The sequence below is a fragment of the Ambystoma mexicanum genome, chromosome 11 (genome assembly GCF_040938575.1).
Source record: "Ambystoma mexicanum isolate Mex_15411 chromosome 11, UKY_AmexF1_1, whole genome shotgun sequence".
NCBI classification, from domain to species: Eukaryota; Metazoa; Chordata; class Amphibia; order Caudata; family Ambystomatidae; genus Ambystoma; species Ambystoma mexicanum.
This window is the reverse complement of record NC_090934.1, coordinates 1,262,569,402-1,262,591,585: the sequence shown is the minus strand read 5'-3', so window position 1 is coordinate 1,262,591,585 and position 22,184 is coordinate 1,262,569,402. Positions and strand designations below refer to the sequence as shown.

Sequence of the window (22,184 nt, the reverse complement as noted above, 5' to 3'; positions counted from 1 at the left end):
AACTGGGCTCTACCCGTATGAGATTGCGATGGGGAGGCCGGCGAATGTTTGGTGCGAACCTCAGCCAAAGCAACTGAGTGAAGTGGCACATCCTGTACTTAACACTTATTGTGGCCTTTTAACGCATTCATCAGCAGGTGCAGGAGGCTCTACCCTTAAGATATACTGGTCCGGGGCCCGCGCTGTAGCCAGCCGACTGGGTGCTGCTAAAGAACTTTGAGAGAAAATAGTCGTTAGCACCCAGGTGGCGCCCCCACCACCCCATCAAGTGCTTCTGGCAACGCAGACGGCAATACGGGTGGATGGGAGGAAGTCGTGAATCCATGCCACTCATGCCAAAAAGATCCCATCTTCACTGAAAGACTTGCCCAATCCGGACGACCAGAAAGACAGCGGTCCCAGAAACGAAAGAAACTGCTGCCAGTCCACTGCGGCTAAATCTGTCTGAGCGGGAAGTGAAACTCGAAACAAAGCCTGAAAAGATTGCCAGTAACGGGGGAAGGGCAAAGAGTGCCCCAGCGCTGCCCAGCAGAACCTACATCACTGTTGGTCAACACGAAATCGGCATTGCAAATAACGTCAGATACTAAACGTGTACCCCTTTGGCGGCCACCAGCACTTGCCATTGCGCCAGAGCCAAATACCGAATCCGCATCACTGTTGCGGCGCACATCAGCCATTGCGCTGCAGGCTGACTAAGCCTGGATCTGGAAGTGCACCGGCACGGTTCACGGATCACACAATACCAGGAGTGAGGCGATCTGATTTGCGGCCTCGAAAGACAGTGATCCACAGTTCTTTGGTGTTTATGCTAACCTCTGGTTCCGCTCATGGACGGAGAAGGAACGAGATGTAGAGGAGAGAAGCGTGAGAATTGTGCAAATCGGACAATTCAAGGCTCCCGGCTCCTCGGTGCGATCATAAAAAGTACATGTGTCCTGAACCAGAGCAGACAAGCTGGCGCACATGGTACAAAGGCAATAGAGAACTGGTCAGAAGTCCTCTGAGCAGTATGAGAGAGGATAAGTGATCTTGCCTAGAACGACTAAACAAACCAGGCTTCAACAGGCTGGCAGACTAAACTGTTGACAATTCTTTTGAACTTGACATCCGGACAAGTGCGACGAAGAGATATCCACGACGAACTTTGTCAGGAAGAAGGACAGTGAGAAAAATGTCGGGACCGGTTTCAGCCTCCTCCTGCACCACTGCTGAGAATGAGTTGGTTATAAAGACTGTAAACGTAGGGAAAACGATGGTAAAAAAATTAATTGCATGCTGGCTTTGACAATAATCATGTGCTTCACGAGTGTGGTAGCACCAATAACGACAGCCTTGGTGTTATGGTATGTGGAGTATACACCCATTGGGAATGTTTTTACCAATAGTTAACATATCCACTACTGAAAGCCCGATTCAGGCGATTACTTATACCTTGTCCCCAATGGAAGAGACAGAAGGGTATGGGAACAATACGCTATTACTCATGAATATGACGCATGCAATTCTAAAGAAAAATAATTGTTGGATATGCGCCCATTTACCACAGCATGCGGAAAAAGGAATAGGGTGGTATGTACAACCATTACCATTGAGTTCTGCATGCAGTGCATCTTTAAGTGCAATGTTTTATGGGAAGTGGAACAAGAGTAATACGGGTCAATTAGACAGAACATGAATGAGTTTGAGGAAATTATGAGGCCTGTGGGTTGTTCCATATTCCACAAAGCACAAGTGATGATCCCAGAACCTATGCCAAAAAGTATGAAAAATAACACAAAATAAACGAGAGATTGTCCACCAGTTAAAACATCTGTGATGATGTTGTGTAAGAACCGACGGGAATAAAGATGCGATTCCCCCTTCTTACACAGGGGATTATAACCCAAGAACTGTCCCTTTTTGTCTAAAAAAGAAAGGCTCCTATTTAGTAGGAACATTTACTGAATGCATGAATACAGTGGTACTAAAATGGAAAAGAACCAGTATATGTGGGAGATCATTTTATATGTGGAGAGAAAGCATATCCTTGGCTGCCCAGAAACTGGGGAGGTACATGTTATCTAGGTCTACTGTTCCCGGGAGTGTTCCTCTTAGAAACAGCAGACATGGCCAGGTTATCCAGATCTATAACCAAAAGGAGTAGCGAAGGTGTTTTGATAGCAACGGACGTAGCAAAAATCATTCATTCCATTCTTGTGCCAGATAGTGAACTCCTACAACATAAGGCAGCTGTCCAGAATACTAAAAGATACCATAAACACAATGACAGATCTACTATTTAACATGACGTTGGAAGAAAAAAGGAATTAGGTTAATGACGCTGCAAAATAGAATGGCTCTCTATGTAATCCTGGTTGATCATGGGGTAATTTGCAAGATTGTGGGATCAGTGCACTGCGTATTTGTAGATGACTATTCCCCTACGATTTTTGAAGCAATAAAGAAAATGCATGTCCTAAGCTCCAAACTCCCTACTGAGAAGGGGGCTGGGGGACAGAGTCCTGGTTTTGGGGGATACTGCGTTCTTGGGGATGGAAGTTGATTGCGATATTAGTGGTAGTGTTTGGAATATTCATAACGTGCTGTTTGCACTGAGGTAACTGAGGGAAGTACTAAGGGATGTATGCATATGATAAAAAGAAAACAAACTTATGGCCGGGATGACAGACAAATGAAATGAAAACAGTGAAAGACTTAATGGCTATAGATATTAATGAAGATGCTTATAGTAGCATGCAAAATTCAGACTTAAGTGCTTCAGACTTATCGTCATCAGAGGATACAAATGAGACGTTTGGCATACGGCCAAAGGAGGGTTTGTCAGTCTAGAAAAATGGATACCTCTCATGATTGACGGCAAACGTATTTTGGTGGCCGAAGGCCAACCGTCTCATGTACGAAACGATAGAAACACAGGTTGAGTTTTACCAATGAACGGCCATTTTGATGGAACAAGGATCGCCATTTTGTTTTCTAACAATTGGCTCATTGCTTTCTGTTCACATTGCTTCGGAGCACATTTTCTGCTTACAATGCTCGACTGTTAACATGGTTGTCTGAACGTGAAAGGACAAGGCCGTAATAAGAGTTTGTTGAAACACAATGTAGGCAGCTCCGGGGAGGAATGCCCGGCTCCCTCCCGAATGTAGCCTTGAAGCAGAGCCGCAGGGCATCTAATCATTTCACAGCTGCCAGCCAGTCTCGTTATATGGTAGAATATGTTAGAATAAAGCAGCTAAAGGCTTGAATTATGCTCTTCTTACGGCTCCCCTTTTCCGAGCCCTGTAGAGCGTGTCGGCTCCCAGGACACAAATAGAACCTCATAGATAGCAAGGTCTGGATTGCGACTCTTCCCCCCCGTATGTAGCTCGCTTACAAGAACAGAAGCACTGTGTTCTGTTCAACAAAGAATGTCTCCGCACTTGCAAGGTTGCATATTGTTACTAGAATAGATATATGAAGGTGTCATCAAACCGAGTTCAAAGAAACCCAATAAGGGGGGGGGGGGTGTTAAACATGTCACAGCTGATTGTATGATATGCATTTTGTAAATATGTAACTGTTGTACGTAATTTGCTCTCTTGCGTCCCTCGAGGTCTAGAGATGCATCGCGGGGCGTGAGACCAAGTTGGCCAACTGAGACCATTTGCTTTGCAATAAACCCTAGCTTTGGGAATACAACCTCGTGTCTGGCATATCTATCATGTGTGGTGACTTGCCTGGTTTTCATAACGCTAGGGGCCCCTTTCACCAGGGCTCAACTTGAACAGCCCCTCCCAAGGAGGATTCGGTCTCTGGGCTTTTTGCTAAAATCAGTGGAATGGAGGAAGGCTCATTAGGTGGAGAGATACAACTCAGCCATGGAAAAACACTTCATGACTCGCATTAACAAATAACTAGTCCAAAGACAAACCGTGTGTAGGTCTGTGCCACCTTTTCAGCACCCCCACAGCCTTTAGCAAAGGCAAGCATCAGTGTTTGCTTAAGGAGTGTAATGATGGGATGTAGCCGGAATATGTTCTTTACTGAGGCCCTGGCAATCTACCCATTACCCTTCTGAAAACATTTTCCTTACCAGAAGGGGGATCGTCACAACAATGGCGTGGGCACAAAATACCTGTGGGTAATTACATTGTCAGAGGGTTATGCCTGGGGCTCCCACCAGCGTTTCATCCATTCTAGAGTACCAAGCACCTCCATCTCTAGATGCCACAGAGGAAGTTAAAGACCAGAGGGGCTGGGCATTATGTTGCTGGGACCTCTTGATCCACTAGTTGGATCCTGACTGGAGTGTTTAGATGGTGTGCGACATTGGCACCCGTTATGGATTCGGTTTCTCTGGATAATGGGGAGGGAAGGCATCCTCAATGGATTGTTGGCAACAGGAACCGTTTTGTCCAGAAACCAACTGCAATCTTGTTTCAAAGACTCTGCGTCTGATGAATTCATGCAGTGCCTTTGACACTATACATGTGGCAGACCAGTTTTAGCTGTCCAGTCAATGGACCAGCCTCGAGATGTACAACCCAAGCTAATGGAGTTTATTGGTTACAGATTTCATTGGGTACTCTAAACCACCTCTGCAGGGTTTCCTTCAGCGGACCATCACCTCAAACCTTTGACAACCAATGAGTTTGGTGGAGCATCACATTACTCTTCTCCTGCAGACCGAAGGCCATGTTCACCTGCGAAGAGCACAGATGGGCTGCAAAAAAATTTGGCTAGAAAGTCCCGTTTTTCCAATGAGTTACAAAAATGCACAACCACCACTGCAATTTGTGGCCATTCAGGAGAACCACCTGCTTCCACCTACAGTGCAGGATAGCAGTCAAGCTTTGGTTATAGTACTCCTGTGGCACTGTCTACCCAGGGCACCGTAAGTGATAACATCTCCACTCACCTGAAGATTGGCAACTCCACCAGAATGTACTGCACATCATCTTGTGGCAGTCGGATTTATTTGCTGTAGGTCACAAGTATTGCTAGTCCTACAGGTCATAGATTGGGAGAAAGGTCTGATCCTCAAGGGACATCTTCCTACTGCCATATTTGGATGTTACTCTAGGCCTTCACTCACTTCACAGTGCTAGAGAGGTTCATGGTGATAAGAATCAAGGTGGTCGCACTGCCTCAACAGTCCCACTAGTTCCAATACTCCAATTAACTATTAGCAGAGAGACTTAATGGATTTTGCCTGGAGGGCACACCTTTTATTCCAAGAAGGGGTTGCTCTTGTACTAATCCAACTAATCGCTCAAGACCTTGATACTGTGGGGTAGCTAGTTTCGGCGCGAGTGTTCTGTACCCATCATTCAGATTATGAATGCAGCCAGGATTCAATAAGGAAACAAAAGCAAGTTGACACTCATTAGGCACAGGAAGAGATGCAGCTGCACTTGCCAGTGTGCAGCTCACTCCTGTAAACATCTTCCGCCTACTGCCATCTGTGCTCCATCCCTGTGATTTGGATTCTGCATGAGGAAACTGAAGCTATGGCCGGCCTGTATATTGACCTCTCCTCAAGACTACCCTGGTCTTCTGCCAGGAGGTGATTCCATCGCAGATGATCAAGGGATACTTCACTGACACACACCCCCCCCCCACTTAATTTTACTGCAAATGTGGGTTGTGGGTTAGGTTAAAGGTAGGGGTATTGCAGGGGGGCTCCCTCACAGATTTGTGGTAAAAGCAATCGATTCATTTTTCCTCGGGGGTGGGGGGGGGAATCTAAATCACAGAACTGCCAGGAGTGCAACTGAGCTAAAGGCTCCATCTTTTAAAACGTAGCCGCACGTTAGCCAGAAGATTTAAATACAATATCCAAATACAACGTAACACTGCACACTTCAAAGTCATTTTAGCAGCTGGTAAAAACAAAAGCAGAGTTATGGAGATCTATCCAAAAATCGGGTCAAGTGGGAAAGCAGTAATTACTTTGCAAGTCCGTAGTAAACAGTAAAGCAAAACAGAAATGGGATGGCTGGAAGGTTTAATTAATCTTAACCTCCGATATTGCTCTGGACAACCACCAGAAAAATGCAAATCAGGCTTGGCCCCACCCCCAAAGGTGCTGTCCAGCCTGGACTGCTTGGTCACATCCAGATTAGCCAGTTTTCTTAATTCGCTCTTAACTAAAGCTTAGTGGTCATTGTTTCATGACAGTTTGCCACATTAAGGGAAACTGAATATTTGTTTAGGATTACAGGATTTGGGTGACTGGAAAGTTACATTTCAAATTCTCCATCTATCAGTTTCACACAAGTGTTACTACAGCCAGAACTAAACTACATTCTCCTCGTTTAACCCGGGTACAGGACGCAATACATCTGTTGAATTACTGGGTCATTTCAAATGTGTACTGGATATGGTTGAGGGGTCATGCACGACCATTAATTTCACCAATGGGCTAGTGACCTGCATGACTAGTGCCTTTCAATTTGAAACTATGCAGTCTGGCATAGGCTGCCCAGTTTCTTTCCTGCATGTTTCCAGTGTCTGGAGATTCAACTCTACTTTAAACAAGCTGGTCACTAATCAGTTTTCCTGTGGAATGCATTGGTTGCAGACCCTGTGGTCTCACGTGATGGGTGAAGTGCAAATTTAGTTTTTCCATGAATCCAAGCTAATCAATGCATTCTTAAACTTCCGACAGACTCATCTCAGTCACAGAAAAAAAGTCTCCTCGCTTGGTTGAAAGACTTCAGCTTTCCATACTGCAATATTAGAGGAGATGGTAGGACGGGCGATTGAGAATAAACCGAAATCAGAGTTCACTAGAGCATCATGGACTACCTGTACATATACATGTAAACGGAATACTGATATCAATGCCCAAATTCAAGCATTAGTACTCAGAACCCCAAAAGCAGAAGCTGTTCAATCTACCTGTGTTTAGGCCTTACGGTAGATTCATGGAAAATGTGCCTATGCTTAAAAATGTGCGATTAGGCACATATGCGCTTTAGTCACAGGTAAAGTGAGCAAAGCATGTTGACTATTGTGTATGCATGCATTCTGTATGCAGTGTGTGCATTCTGTATGCAGTGCTAAATTCATCTCTACAAAAGTGCTTCGAGTCTGACAAGCTCAAAGGAGCTCAGGAGAGCATGGGAAGCGACCCTATGCTCCCAGTGATTTAACAGGACACCAAGTTTTTTTTAAATCAAAATGTTTTCGCATTAGATGCAAAAACATTGCTTATACAAATTCTTGAAGCAGGTCAGAATGATGCGCATCTTAAACTGAAGGTTTGAATACAAACTCCAAAATGTATGCCACCATCAAAGTGGCTACTTTCTGAAGTAAGAACACAAAGCACGCCCCTAACATCAAAAGCAGATGCAGAAGCTCTGCTAATATTGGTTTACATCTTCCAGAAAGAACAGGCTTACTGTGAGTAAACATCAAAGCCTTAGGCCTAAATTCCAGGAAAAAAACAAAAAAAACCAAACAAAACAAAAACCACACCTGTGCATAGTTGCATGCAGGACTGTGCGCCAGCGACAATTGCAACACCACCACTCTGGGTCTCTTGGTTTTCGGAAGTCTGAGCACTTACCTAGCCCAGTTAATCATATGCTTCCAGACCTCGCTGATGAGCACCCATTCATCAGATTCCATGCTGAATCTGAAACAGTGATGTTTAACTTATTGCTGGAAGATCGGAATTAGTTTGATATTGATGCAGCAGCTCCACAGGAGGCCGGGACTGCTACCAACTTAACTTTAGACCATATTGGATGTGCACTCAACTCTTGCAATTTTTCCAGGAGTCTCTTGGGCATGCTCCTTTGTTCATAGTCACGGTGTCCAAACAAGATTGATGTGCTGCCTCCATGCCGAGTCAGTAATTGTGCGTATATGGCCCAAACATTGTCCCAATCCATCAACTTCTACATTGAGACTCATCACTTGGAATCCTGTGTTCTGCCAATACCCCGCTAAAGTTGTGCCGCTTATGTAAATCCAAAATAAGTCCTGCATGCACATGGTCAAACATTCAAGCACCAAAAATTGCAGCATCACATTTCTCCTCATGCAGCTCCAACACCCAAACATGCCCTTCAGTGGGCCCTCGAGTACTATGCTCTGGTTCTGCTGCATAGAAAACCATGGCCTAAATTTGAATAGAGGAATGAAAAGGATAATGGTTGCAGTTGTCACTCTAGTGGATTGGGGCGTTGTAGGCAAGGACTCTAGTACTTTGTCCATGACAAGCAAGCATTGTAGAAGTACACAAATACAGTCAGCATAGAGTTGGTCAGTAAAGTTGCGTTTAGAGAAATGATCGGCATAGATTAAAAGGTTGAGTATACACTGCAGCCCCAACTAAAAACAGATGGGCAATACAAATAGGCCTTCATTAACAAAAGGTGCCAAGAAAATTGGACCCAATGGCCCAAGGAAAAGGCACATCAATACTGCAAAAATTGATGCATACCCAATTGAGCCACATGAGAATTTAGCTTCCATTTTGGGTCATTGCTGGACATGTTGCCATGTTAAAAAGGGGGTGTCCCTACTGTATGGGGCTATTAGCACCATCCATTTTCTAAAAGGTGCACATTTAAAGCCCAAATATTCAATTCCAGAACTCCAGAATACTTACTAAAGAGCTTTAACAAAACTGACGAGACTTCCATCCTTGCTGTGAAGCTTCGGATGGAGAAGGGTACCAGCGCATCTGGAAGAGACGCAAACATGATGCGTTAGTGAAGTGGACCGAGACTTTTAAAACAGTATCTGCACAACAGCTTTCATACACTACAGCACATGCAGGAGTTGGACGCAATTTAGGGCACAGTCTGCATGCTGTAATAACAATATTCTGCGAATTAGTAGCACCACTTTGCTCTTTAGTATGTGGTTTCAGATGATTCCAGGACCGAATAAATTGCAACTTCACCACATCAGCAGAATGTACACAAATCCTTATTTATCCACGTAGAGCAATACAGGATGGCTGACCACTAATGATTTTGACCCTTTTGCCAGATCATTCTGGTGTACCTACTCCTACCTTTTCCATACACAGACCCACAGCTCAGCCTATTGAGAATCTACCAACCATTGCACAAGATTAAGATTAATGGAGGTCTACGAGTAAGCAGGGTAACATTTAGCTGGAGATACAATACAGTCACTTTTAAAAAATAAATCCGTCATCCTGAAAGCTGGGTTAACTAGGCCTACAAAAAAAAGTTGCTTTGCGTCTGTTTGCTGTACAATAGGGACCCCCTTTGTCACTCACTCCCCCTGCAACTCTGAGCCCATTCACTCAGCTCCAGCTGTGCCTCCCTCCCTCATTGTGCACTCACCCTCTCAACTATCCTTGCTCTGCTATCCCTCACTTATGTGGTTCTCGCTTGTCAACTCTGTACTCCTCCGGTCACTGCTCTGTCGCACATTCACACCTGCCAACTCCTCCCTCTGAGGGCATGTTTCCAACCCTCCTACTGTGCCCCTTTACGGACCCTGTGTGCCCACTCACTACTCACCGAGTATTCACACGACTTGCTTCTTTACTAACTCGCTCATCTGTGCCCACCCACTCCTCTGTATCCCCTCCCCACCACCACTCGCCTCTTTCTGTGCCCACTTAATCCCCACTGTCTCGCCGTTCCACCTCTCGTGAGCTCCAGGATGAAACAAATAGTTTACTATAAATTAGAATTGAAGTCCCCAAAAAACAAATGGTTCTTTTCGAAATATATATTTTTTACTGTTCTTTAGCAATGGGTCCCAATAACTTAAAATTCAACGTAGAATAAAGCACCAAATATTTTTACATAAACTTTGTGCATTTGCCCATGGGTTCTAATAGATTTATAGACCTCGCCCTTGGGCCATACCGTCATTATGGGCCCTCATACCCCGGTCTTCAGGGCCCATAACGGCCCTCACTGCAGGTTTATAAAGCTAGATTACTACCCCACAGTGGAGCAAAAAGCACCTAGCTAGAAGTGATCCTGAAACATGTGAAGGCATTTTTCAAACACACGCGCAGATACTTGGTCTACCAAACACTTCCAAAATAGCAAATTCCAGTTACTGCCCAGTCAACCTTCCTTTTCATTTAGTGTTTCATCACCATCTCATCCAGATTAATCATTTATCCACCCATTGATTATAGTAGCACTCTAGTCCCGAAACCACTCGCAGAACCAGCAGAAAGACCTCAAATGCTATCCTTGGCATTCCCTTGCCACACTAATCACATCTTGCACAGCCAGCCACCAATCTGGCTTTTGTACCATTTATTATATTCCAGGGTTCTGCAACTTGTGGCTCAGATGGCCAGACTTCAAATCCCACGATTACTTACAATTGACTACTATGCTGGGTAGTAGTGGATGGAAATTCTGGATAGCCATAGGTTGCAGCCCCATCAGGCCAGCTTTGTTGGCATGAAGTCCCAATTAGATCGTATCTTGTATAATATTGGCTGTAACCTTTGCAGGGGCCTTGACCCCATGTTCAGCAAAGAGATTGGCCAGTGGAGTCATGGCCCTTTTCAAGGATTCCCATACTTGGGTCCTCCCTTAATCTGATAACGAATATTCAACACAGCTGCCTATAAATGGCTCAAACTGTTCCTCCATAGTCAGGCAACCTATTACAATCACTGGAATTCCTCTTCTGGGCTAAAAAATAGCGTTTTCCTCTAGTGTCCTACAGGAACTGTACTTCGAAAATCCACAATGAATTCTACGCTCATCACCTGCTGTTAAGTTGTAAAGATGGTATAAAGCTGGATGTTTGCAATAAACCTCAGTCCAAATTCCTGTCACCTACTAATGCAGCCCTTCAACTGGACAAATCAGTCTTCGAACCTAGTGAGCAGTGCAACATTGACCGATTCAGCCTCACAAGAGCCTCTGAGTAGATGTACCAGTTCTTGGTCTAGCCTTTTCAGCATAGCCTCATGATCACTGCTTCCAGTGTTGCAGAAAGCTACTCGTCACCCCCATGATCAGTCAGTTTTTCACTGAACTACAGTGCTTCTGCCAACCCATCACTGTCATTTGGGTTGCGATAATGATTAAAATGGATGGAGCTAAAGCGGTTTGCTTGAAAGAGGACTTAGAATTCCACAAAACTTCCCAGCCACAACAAGTACACTATACATGGTCACCTACATGAGTCACATGACCATTCACCTACAACAGCAGTACTTTTACACCGCGCCCCCTTTCCGCCACAATAATCCACAAAACTAGTATGGACTGGTGCCTGTTGGCATGTAGCATCAATAGAATGTTCTGTTCATGCCAGCTACAGGGAGCTGCCTGAACACTGCACCTCCCCATATGCTCTGCCCCAACTGCCAGTCCCTTTCTCTACATCAGACGAGCCAATGCCAGCTACCACAGCTGCACCCAAAATGCTTCTACTGTGTCCCATGAGTAACAGGTTCAGGCGCAGGTTGCTTGCCACAGACCAAGTCAAACCGGCTTGAGCCGGTCACGCAGCAATATGAGGAAAAGTATTTTACCTTCTTGTTGGGCAACCTCAATGCATATTTTACCATGCAGCCCCAGACAACTAACTAAATATACAAGTTTACACTAGGAGCTTGCGTCCAAGATTGCAAGCACCAGGAGCACTAACCAGCATTTTATTAAAAAAAAGTAATTACACCAAAGCATACACAGGGCGCCAGTGAGCCGCAGAGACCTGGTTGGCAGGATAGCTAAATTGCTAGCTCGGTTCACCCCACTGATACCCCCAAATCAATTGAGACAACCAGCCAGGGTCTCCGTGTCAGTGTCATAAGAATTGGCCGATATGGGGGCTCAACTCCTTGTCAGGTGGCTCACTATGTGCAGTTGGGTTTGCACTCTACATAAAGGAACCATGGAACCCAAACAGAACATTAGTCTTTTAGGACACAGAGGATGGCTCCCACCCAACCCCAATCCCCCCCTGCCATATTGTGTCAATTCACAAATGAAAGGAGTTGGATCAAATCATACCCAAGGGCCTCATGCATTCTGGTGGTCTCAGGCGAGAACATCCATTAGACCGACTCAACTTCACCTCTGCACAGTGGTCGCAGGAGCCAGTCAGCCAACAGATGTGCTTGTTAAGTGTGGGTTGCAGTTCTGGAACAGTGCAAGTTCCACAACCTATGGGGCATTTCAATCTCTGAACTGAATGCTGTTTTCCAGGCAATGACTGCCATTATACCCCAACTACAGGGTTGAGTAGACTGTTCTGCAGACAGTGATGTTTCACATGAAGTGGGCACAAGATGCACTATTCTGAAGGGGGTTTATGTCCTGCATCCCAATCCTGTCGCTTTTCATTGCAGCCTGGTTCCAGAGGATCTAGTTCATGGACACTTGGATCTTAAAGGCTCTACTAGGGGACAAATTAGAAGCAAGTGGACAAGATTCTGCCACTGGTGGGTGCAACAGGAAAATTACCCTCTGGAGAGGGAGGAAAGGCCTTCATTTGTAAGACCTAGTGGAGATATGATAGTGGGGGTATCACCTAAAACCTGATGACCCTCTTGCTAATCCAGTGGTCAAGAGGCACTTTAATTGCTTCTTGTGGTTTTGTTCTCCAAGGAAGTGGCCACACCCTCAGGACTGGTATTTCAGCACTCCTGCTAGAACCTTATGAGCACATGGGAACAATCGCCATTCAGTGACGTAAGGAAACCACTTCCTTGGTTCACCACCTCTGCTCAAAGAATAAGCAAACTGCAGGTACTGTGCTCAGAGGAACCATACTGTCTTTTAGACAAGGTGGTGCTGAGAACGTACACTATGTTTATGCCCAAGAAAGTCTCTGCCTCGCTTTAATGAATACATCATTAGCTGTATCCAATCCCATCACTCTGGATGCTGCCAGTGATTGAAATTCTACCATGGCAAAAACTCATAACATTAGGGACCTTGGCAGCAGGGGGTATCTGGTCACACCACAAGGGCTACACGCACACCCATGGAGGGCAAAGTCAGATTTGGATACACCACAGTCACATGCCAATAGTACTTAGCCGACTTTTGAACCACATTTTTCCAACACTATTCACTAGATTGCAGGCCAAGGAGCAGTGGAGACAGCGTTGCTCTGAAACTGGTTTGTTAAAAAGATAATCATTGTAAATTGGTACTTTGAAATCTTTAAATGTTTGGAGGGAGGGTAGTACAACAACATTACTCATAGTGGCATCTGTACTGTTATCCCAAAGTTCGCTTCCTCCATATGCCCATCTTTTCCACACTAAAATGTCTGCTGTTCAGACATGCAACTGAGCAACAGTTGAGTGGTTGCAAAGGATGACTATATAGGGTATCTGATAGATGCTCGGGGGGGGGGGGGGAATTGAGATAGGAGGAGAGACCCTCTGGTCCCGTTCCAGGGGATGGCCCATACGTATGAAGGAAAGGGGCCTTTGAAATTCACAAAGCTGTCAATGCCCCCTTAGCCACCCCCCAGCCAATTCAGTCCCCCCCAGCTCAGTCATCCCCAAACCACCACCTACAATCACCCACTTCCACACATTAACAGCACACCCCCACCCACTCCTAAAATGTTACCACAGACTCAACTACATTTGAATTGTGCCCTCAACCTTGTTGCCTCAAACCCCACTGTAAAAGCATACCTTAATGCTGGGCTGCTGCTTACCTCATGACCCAGCAGCTCAATAGATCTCTGATCCCCACCCCCCAAAAACACATCACCTTATGATTAGTGGACCTAATGCTTAAGCTCTCCGCTGCCTCAGCAGCCTCTGAGCTTTTGTAAGGCTTTAGGCTACTCCAGAACAAGAAAGCTTACCTTCAAAATTAGTAATAGATCGAGTCTGAATTTCCAGTAGCTGTGGGGGCTAGGGAAGTGTTTCAACAGGGTTCCATTGGAGCTCTTGCTACATAGGAGCAATAGTCTGTTTTTCAGAACCTTGCAATCAACCATCACCAAGTTCTGTAGTTTGCACCAATTTTCCCCTTCAGGCACTCCAAAATCCAATTGCAGTTTAGGTTTCTTACTATTTGGTCCATATATCCGCCTACCTCAACAGCTGTTCCCCTATTTAGCACCCCCGGATGCAATTACTAAGACTCCCACTTCAGCTTAAAGGAAGTTTGGCCTGTTGCGAGTCGTCAACCAATTCACCACGCATTGGCAGTAATTATTCAGCATGGTCAATGCGGATCTTGCAAGCAACAATTCAGCATGGTCTTGCCTAGTCGAAGGAGTCTTTACTTCCATCTTTTTGTGCAGACTCATGGCGAGTAGTCCACACACATGTGGTCTGTCTAGCGTGGCTTCACTGCAGCAAATCCTGAGTGCAGGCCTGGTTTTGAAAAACAACTTCTGCTGCAATTAAGGAAACTTGGTAAGCAGTTAAAAGTTCTGTCACATTCCCTTAACGTTTCCATCCCTAGATATACTTGCCAGTAAACTAGGCCACCAAATTTAGTGGATCAGGGGTTTTTAGTGAGGATGCAGCTTCCTAGTCCCCAACACTTTAAATATTGTCTAAACATTCAAGGAGTACAGCATTGCAACACCAGGAAACTGAGGGATGGAGAGTTGTATTAATGAAGGCACTGCAATTGCTACTTGAATGCCGCGCAGGGCCTATGCAGGTCCAAACCCTCATTTTCTCATCTACTGCTCAAAGGCGGAATACCCACTGTTGATGTCCCGGTAGACTTCCCTCAGCATTACTCCAAGCCGGATCTCATGTTCAACCCAGCAACCTCTTCCATGCAGTTTCTCCCGCTTGGTCTCATGCCCACCCAGTCCTTTAGTCAACAGCCACATGCTAGGCAGCTCTACGGCCTACCCATTCAGTACTGTACGAGGTCAGGGTACGTTTTGTTTCGCAATCCTAATTGTCTGGGTGATGAGGCCTTGCTCCCAGCCTTACCCAAAATCCTGGGTTACACCTACTACCTGGGACAGTCTCCCTTTCCACAGAAGCACTGCTTACTCTCCAAGCGGCAGTCCAATCAACCCAGCAGCCCCTCCCCATTTTCTGACTATGGAGCTTGTCAGCCTAATTTGCCATGTAGAATTAGGCTTGAAAAGACCTGCAATCATGCATCCTATTGTAATTTCTGGGTCCCTTTAACAAAGATCACTTCCCTCCCAGTCAATGCCAACTGTACATTTACCACCACAGGCTTTAATTTTAGTAGTGGCATTACTTAAGCAGCAATGTGGCACTCTGGAAAGCATACGTGATCCCTTAAAAGATCATGAAGTGGGCTAAAAATCGGTCACTAAAACATCTTGCAACTAGTGCTACAAGACAATGTAAGTCAATATATGATCCCCACCGTGGCCATAGCACACTGAAGGACTACAAACTGAATTAACTTTGGCTGCCATAACCAAGCCACTACACATGTCAAGGACAGAGGTAGCTGTGATAGTAACTGCAAGAAGAATTGGAGAGCACTGAGCATTTTAGTGGAAAAGGATAACATGGCAGCCCAAAATGCCAGAGATTAAAGCAATAAGGGAAGAACGTGCAAGGCAGGCCTTTGGACTCGCTGGCAAAAACAGGGATGTCAGCCGACTATCAAAAACGTGTAGACATCAAAAACTACAGGAGCGGGGTCCATTGCTGCATATACTGCCCAGTAAAGGGTCAATTTTAAACTGCTGCAATCCCAACAGTAGTGTTGTACGAGGCACAGTCAAGCTCCCAAATTAATAATCCTATAAGATTAGTCAAAATGGGAAGGGAGCAACTCAACCAATGGACCGTTAAACTGGTTTGGCCAAGTCCAAATTCCATGGAATCACTGCATAAGTGTGAAAATGAACTTTGGGGAGAGATCATAGAAGGACCTTTTCCTCCATTAATTGCACAAGGAAAATACGAGTGGCGACTTGGGAATTACAATATCAGCGACCAGTGGATCAGGCAGAGTTCTGGCAGAAATGGACAAGGATAGTACTGTGGCCTTGTCTAGAGGGGGGTGGGAACCCATGTTAGCCAGGGTTGAGAGGCCTACCAGGGAGTGTGCCAGAGCCAGTCCTAGCCCCGAGGAGGAAAGGGGGTAGTTGTAGGGACAGTCAATTCCCCCCCCCCCCCCCATCTCCCCTCCCACCCCCATCCTCATGCCTCTGGAGTAATATGCCCATCTGACTTTGCTTACCGCCACGCACCTAACCCTCCCACACCCCCACCCCGCCGAATCAGTGATTGAGTGGCAATGAGCATTAGCAAGGAACCAGCAGACTTCCAGTGCTACCTTATTCACAAGCCACCATCTGGCCCAGACCCAGAATATCCCTCTGCCGCAGAGAGCTGGTGCAGCAGGGAAAACTGCATTGTGCACTGCAGCAATGTGCCACAGCCACAGAGTCCCACAACAACAAGGGAAAAGACAAAGGCCAAAACTCCTGAGCCAAGCTCACTTACCATAGGTGAGCTGGGACCAAGGAGACATTAATTTGGTCATTCAGCTTTCTGGGCAATAACCCTACTCCTTCCCACACCTGTTGTGGGCTTAACCCATTAAGCATAAACTTTTCTGCATCCAACTCCCCCCAGGTGGAGAAGAACAGGTTAGTGAGGGGAGGACAGCAAGTAAAGGGGTGGGTTTGGGTGAGATCAGAGATGGGAGGTGGTAGACCAAGGGACAAGTAGAGTCAGAAGAGTGGTAGTAATTTAAGAAGGTAAGGTATTTGTGAGTGGAAGCAGAACTGTGTTGTAAATTCATGTGTGGTAAATGTGGTTAGGGCGAGAGTGGATAAACTGTGGGAGTGAAAAGAGGGTGGCTGGAAGGGTGGAGTGGTGGAGTGGTATTTGTGTGGGTGTGTAGTAACAGGGTGGAGAGGAAGCAAAGGAGTGAGGTATTAAAAGGACCACAAAAGACAAAGGATGTCGAGTACAGTGGGTGGAGTAGTGATGAAATGCCATCCATCAGGAAAGAGCGACTAGTAAATGGGCATGAGATGGAAGAGCATGCAGCACATCCTAGTAATAAACACCAACCACTAGCTAGTGTAGTGAGTGTTAAAGTCCCTGAGGGAAGTTATGCTAGAGAAGGGAAATCTTTAGATCCACAAGATGGCAGCAGTAACAACCTAAACAGTAGGTTAGAATATTTATACCAACCTGTAGTGTAGCGATGCCTCGGTAAGGGAGGACTGGACAAAACTCACTACAAAGCTTTAATAAATGTTAGAAGCATATGTTTTTTTCCTTAAGCCTTCTGTGACAAAGGTAACTAGGCTTCCTGTACAGAGGTGGACACTCAATAGAATGTGCATCAAACCCCACCCCTAGATGTCACTGTGGCATACGGGGGGGGCAGGGGCATCATCCCTCTTGGTCTGCACATCCAACTAAAACCTTGCAGCACAGACCTCCAAGCCATACAAAAAGTAAAAGCTTCCTGAAATGTGCTCTCCATCAGATGTCATGCAATTTTAGTAACTTGCAGAGTCAGTGTCTTGGTAGAATATCAGAGTCAACCTTGGTCCCAAAGTAAAGTTCTTAGCTGGTATATGAGATGTTAAACTGGTCACACCATGAAACTGTCTATAGCTGGCCATGTTTACATGGCAGTCTAAGCTATGCTATAAGCAGAAAGGGTTTTCTGTACCAAACATTGAGGCAAATGCAGCATTGGTGGTCTTTCAGATGCAGGATATGCTCAAGGGCATTTAGAAGGCAGCAATATGGCTACACCATATTCCAGGCATGGCCAAAGTGCTCCAGAGCAGACCATTTTCCTATGTAGTTGTCTTTAATTAGCACACTTTTGTAAAGGCTCAGGCTCAATTACCATCCTCATTTTTATTAGGGTGCACTTAATCTCCTTTTGGTATTAAGTCAAGGGAGACCAGCAAATGGGGGTTACTAACACTGATACTGTTAAGCCTCCTCCCCCCCACATCAGTGTTTCATTGGTCAAGACTAGCATGGGGGGGGGGGTCAGGAGCATGTACAGAATGAGTGCTTATTGCCATGTGTCCAGCTTCACTTAAAATGTGTGCTTCAGCACAACATGCTCAAGATCCAGTCTCTTCCTGGGGATGTCATCCTAGTATGGTGAAACAGTGGCATAGTAACATTAGTTTGTGATTGTAAATAAAACAGACATTGTTTAGTCCAGCGAACCAAAGATTCAACTTCCTGTAACCTCTTCAGATTTGTTCAGGTGCGAATGCCACATTCATGGGAAAGGGCCCAAGGGTTGTTGCCAGTGCACAGACCTTTAGGTCAGCATTTCACTGTGCAACTATACTCCCTCAGTGAATATATTTCAAACACTGCATTGGCTCCCACCATTTTAAAGCATAATTTTTGCAAAAGCCATCTGGTAGTGACGCTTCGGCTCAGAGGGCTTGCTGGAGATCCCTGGATTGCTCACTTAACATGGTCTGAGAAATGCATCCTTCTACTCAACCTAGAAAATACTCTGCCCGTACATTAGCTCCTTGCTCCATTCAAGGAACAGGAAAACCTTCACATGGGTACTATTTCGAAACTGAAGGTTCAAAACCATCAAAAGAATAATCATGCAATACAGAAGAGAACAATTATACTCCCAACAGTAGTAAACACTTGCCCACATACTTCATAAGGTTCCTTCGATGAATGAGTACACTGCATAACCTGCTGGTTTATCCATCCCAGAACAGGTATTTAAAGTTACTCTTTCTTAGAAGCAGAATTAAAGCCTGGTCCTTGGAACACGATCGTATAAGCGAGTAAGGTCACCCCAAGAGCCATCAACGCAAAGGCAGTACGCACTCGAATGAGGACCATTAGCATGTGTAAGTCTTAACAGCACAATGGGCATTGGCCCTTAAACTGAACAGCACACCTTCAGACTCAATAACCAATCCTCAGTTTGTTTTGACTGATGAAAGTGTGAAGTAATAGATTTCAGATTTTCCACAGCTCAGTACTAAAGTGTAGGATATCTGATCTATAAAATCTGGAGAGAACTAGAATTGCATCATTAGGGGGACGGACTTACATGTTGGAAAGACCAAGAGATTAATTCCTTTTAGTGAACTTAACCAGGGCATTTTAGGACAGACAAAGTAGCTTTGGGTTCGACCAAAGTCTGATCCAGAATAGTAAATCCTTGAGACAAATTAATTTCGACAAGCCTCCCGATTCTGTTATATCGCGGACGTAATGTTTTACTAACTGGGCCAGAACACACCCATGCAACACAGTGACCCAGTAGTCTGTGCAATCTCCCCCCAGCAATGAGATTAGCAGGTCAAGGCAGTCCAAGCAAAGGTATTCCACAATTTGCCCTTTCACATCACATGCCGAATACTGGACCATAAACCTCAGGTACAATGGTCATTGATGTCCCTGGGCATACTTTTACAGTGTTAACCCAAAGGTAAGTACCTGCTCCACAGTACCCCCCGCCACCTACCACTCTTGAATCTATTGTTCCTCAGAAAGGTTGTGCCCAGTCGATTATACACCACTCCTACCCAGCCATTTAACCGAGGAATCAAAGTTAGGCGGTAACATCTAGGTCCAGTCAATCGCCCTTCTTAAAGTATGGGCGATACTCCTTCCAGCTACAAGGAATTAGGTTATTGGCCATCTTGGTGATTACAGGCCCCCAAATCTGCTTACACAAAATAGAGTTTTAAGAACTCTAACACTGCCAACTTGCAATCGATTTTCCATTTACCCACAAGTTGGCACAATCTACCCAGGCTAGCTGGTGTAGAACTATCAAAATATAAGTGCTGGGCACAATATTAATATGTAACAAATTCTTTATATGGTCTACAATAATCCTATATCTGGTACCGATTCCCAATACATCTCATTCATTAGAAGTACATCAAGTCTAAACTGCATACAATTGTTCCTATATGATCTATCTGGGAACAACCTCAGATATTGTTCGACATTCCCTACCCTTTTATGAGTGCTTAAATGAGACTAAAAGTACAACAAATCTCAAAGGAATCCAATCGTTGTATAATCTCGGACCTTACTAATGTTAGTGACCAGCATTTTTAACATGGTACAATGATCAGCAAATTCTCAGAGCATTCATTATCCAACTCCAGCTTTCCAAACTCAAGTTGTTGGTGAAGTTTTGGTATGCAGCCAACTTTCTACCATACCCTACTTTGCAGAGATTGCAGGCCCAATTCAAATCCGATTGCTGCAATCGATAAGCTTGGGGGATAAAGTACAAAACTCTTTGCCTCATTATTGCCTCAAAACAAGCAAGTTTAAAATCCAGTGGCCAAATGTCTAACCCATATACATTTCGGAATCCTTGACCTATATAAAATGTGAAAACTGGGAGATTGAAAATTTAGCGTATTGTGCGTGTACCTTGGCCATCTGTGCAGCAACATAAAATGAAGGATTTAAAAAAAAAAAGCTAAGCTAAATTAGGATAACCCAAATAAAGTTAAAAAGTTCTCTCCTTCCCTCAGAAGCTCACTGTCTCCCAAGCTCCAATTCTCTCAGCCTCTTTCTAAATCTACCCGACTCCACTCTCCGCCCTTTACAACTAATCCAGAACAGGACTGTGAGACTAGTCCTTGGCCTTAAGCCCATGGATTGCATCTCTCCAGCTCTAAAAATCCCTTAATTGGCTCCCTGTGGTTGCAAGGATCAAATTGAAACCCCTTTGCATCATCCACAAGGCTTCCTGGGGCCTGGGTCCAAAATACCTTCAACTATCCCTCCCCTCTCGAGACCTTCGCTCCTCCAGCTTCCTCAGGGTCAGTAGTTTTTCAAAGAAATTAGTTGGTGGCAGATCAGTCTTCGGCTGGTGCCTCCCTCTTCTGGAACCGTAGATGGTTCAAGACTTTCCTCTTCCCTTGCCCCTCTTCTCCCCTGCTGATCTGCTTTCTCTTGGCACTGCTGCACCTGGCCACCCTCTGCCCTTCAGGCCCAGGTACCTGCTCACCCCGCTACCCTCCTGCACTGCCTCCTGGCCACCTCTTGGACTGGGGCCTGCATCTGTACCAATGCAGGCTCCCCACTCTTTCTGCACTTATCACATACCCCATCCGACTAACCTTGCACTTGGCCACTCACAGGCTGCACTACCACTGTTTTGGATCACTGCATTTACTTATTTATCTTGTCCCTCTGCACTTTGCAATTCCCCCCTCCCATGAACTCTCCCCTTTTCCCCCATGCGCGTTCTCAATGTCACTGGCCTAGTAAGATTGTTTCTTTTCTCCCCTGTTCCCCTCCCTTTGCCTGGTCATGCTCTGAAACCGGTGTACGAGGGAACTATAAATAACAAATATCCTGTTATTTATAACCAACAAAGTATCTTTCTTGCAGAATTTAACATTTTTTGGAGTGTCATTTTCCCAGATGAAGCAGGTAAAAGCATTAATCTGTGTATGATCAAATTAATCAGCTTATTTTTGGTACTACAAAAGAGGCCTTTAACAGATCAGCCATGTATAAAATCAAGACCCAGGGAGGAAAAATGCATCTACTGCAGCCCATTGTTTGTCATTATGCCTTCATTATTTAATAGTACCAGAATTGATGCTTAATGTAGATAAACGAAAATGTTCAATGTCCCTCCGGAAGGCCCCTTTTATCCAGTGGTCCATAATATCTTGCGATCAACTAGATCGACTGCCATAGACACCATATTCATTTCAGGCTAGATTTTGCCCACAGGACTTTAAGAAACCCCCCACATTCTGTTTCTATCATATAAGACATTACTCAAGGCCATTATTTCCCATCAGCGAGACAAAGTCTGCATATAAAGTTGACTGGCAGATTTGTAGGCAACATGGTCACTATTATAAAATATCTGGATAATAAACAGTTTTCCTTGAGCTGTTGTGGATGTCTCTTTAAACCAAATTAGTATTTTAGCCCAGACATCTGGAGATCGTTTAAACATTTGCTAAATGGTCAAGTCCCCCCAGACACCTAACCGAGAGGAAGTGACCTTAATCATCCTTGCAATAACTCAAAGCTCCAATTGTTTGGGATTTGATAGTCTTCAAACTATCCCTGTTTCTTACCATAAAGTTGGCTAAAATGGGAGACCCACATATCCTCAGATATAAGGTTGCCTTGTACACAGTCGCCATTATGTGCGTTGAGCACCTCCTTTGGGAATCAACACTCCCAAAAAACTAAAAGTGTCCCAACACAAACGCTGCAGCACACCGCAGTTCTATTTGGCAAGTAATACACTTGCTCAGGATCTGGT

At 45.0% G+C, this 22,184-nt stretch overlaps 1 protein-coding gene across 2 annotated transcripts in view; it reads right to left on the bottom strand.

Moving 5' to 3' along the window:
- Positions 1 to 22,184, bottom strand: part of RBPMS2 (RNA binding protein, mRNA processing factor 2) — a 213,111-nt gene that overhangs the window by 52,944 nt on the left and 137,983 nt on the right. Inside the window, exon 7 of one of the 2 annotated variants that reach the window (XM_069624709.1) lies at positions 8,612 to 8,686. The exons of the other annotated variant lie outside the window; for it this stretch is intronic. Coding sequence (XP_069480810.1) covers positions 8,621 to 8,686 — 66 coding nt within the window. The 3' untranslated portion in view covers positions 8,612 to 8,620. The remainder of the gene's footprint in view (positions 1 to 8,611; positions 8,687 to 22,184) is intronic. 2 annotated transcript variants of the gene reach the window in all.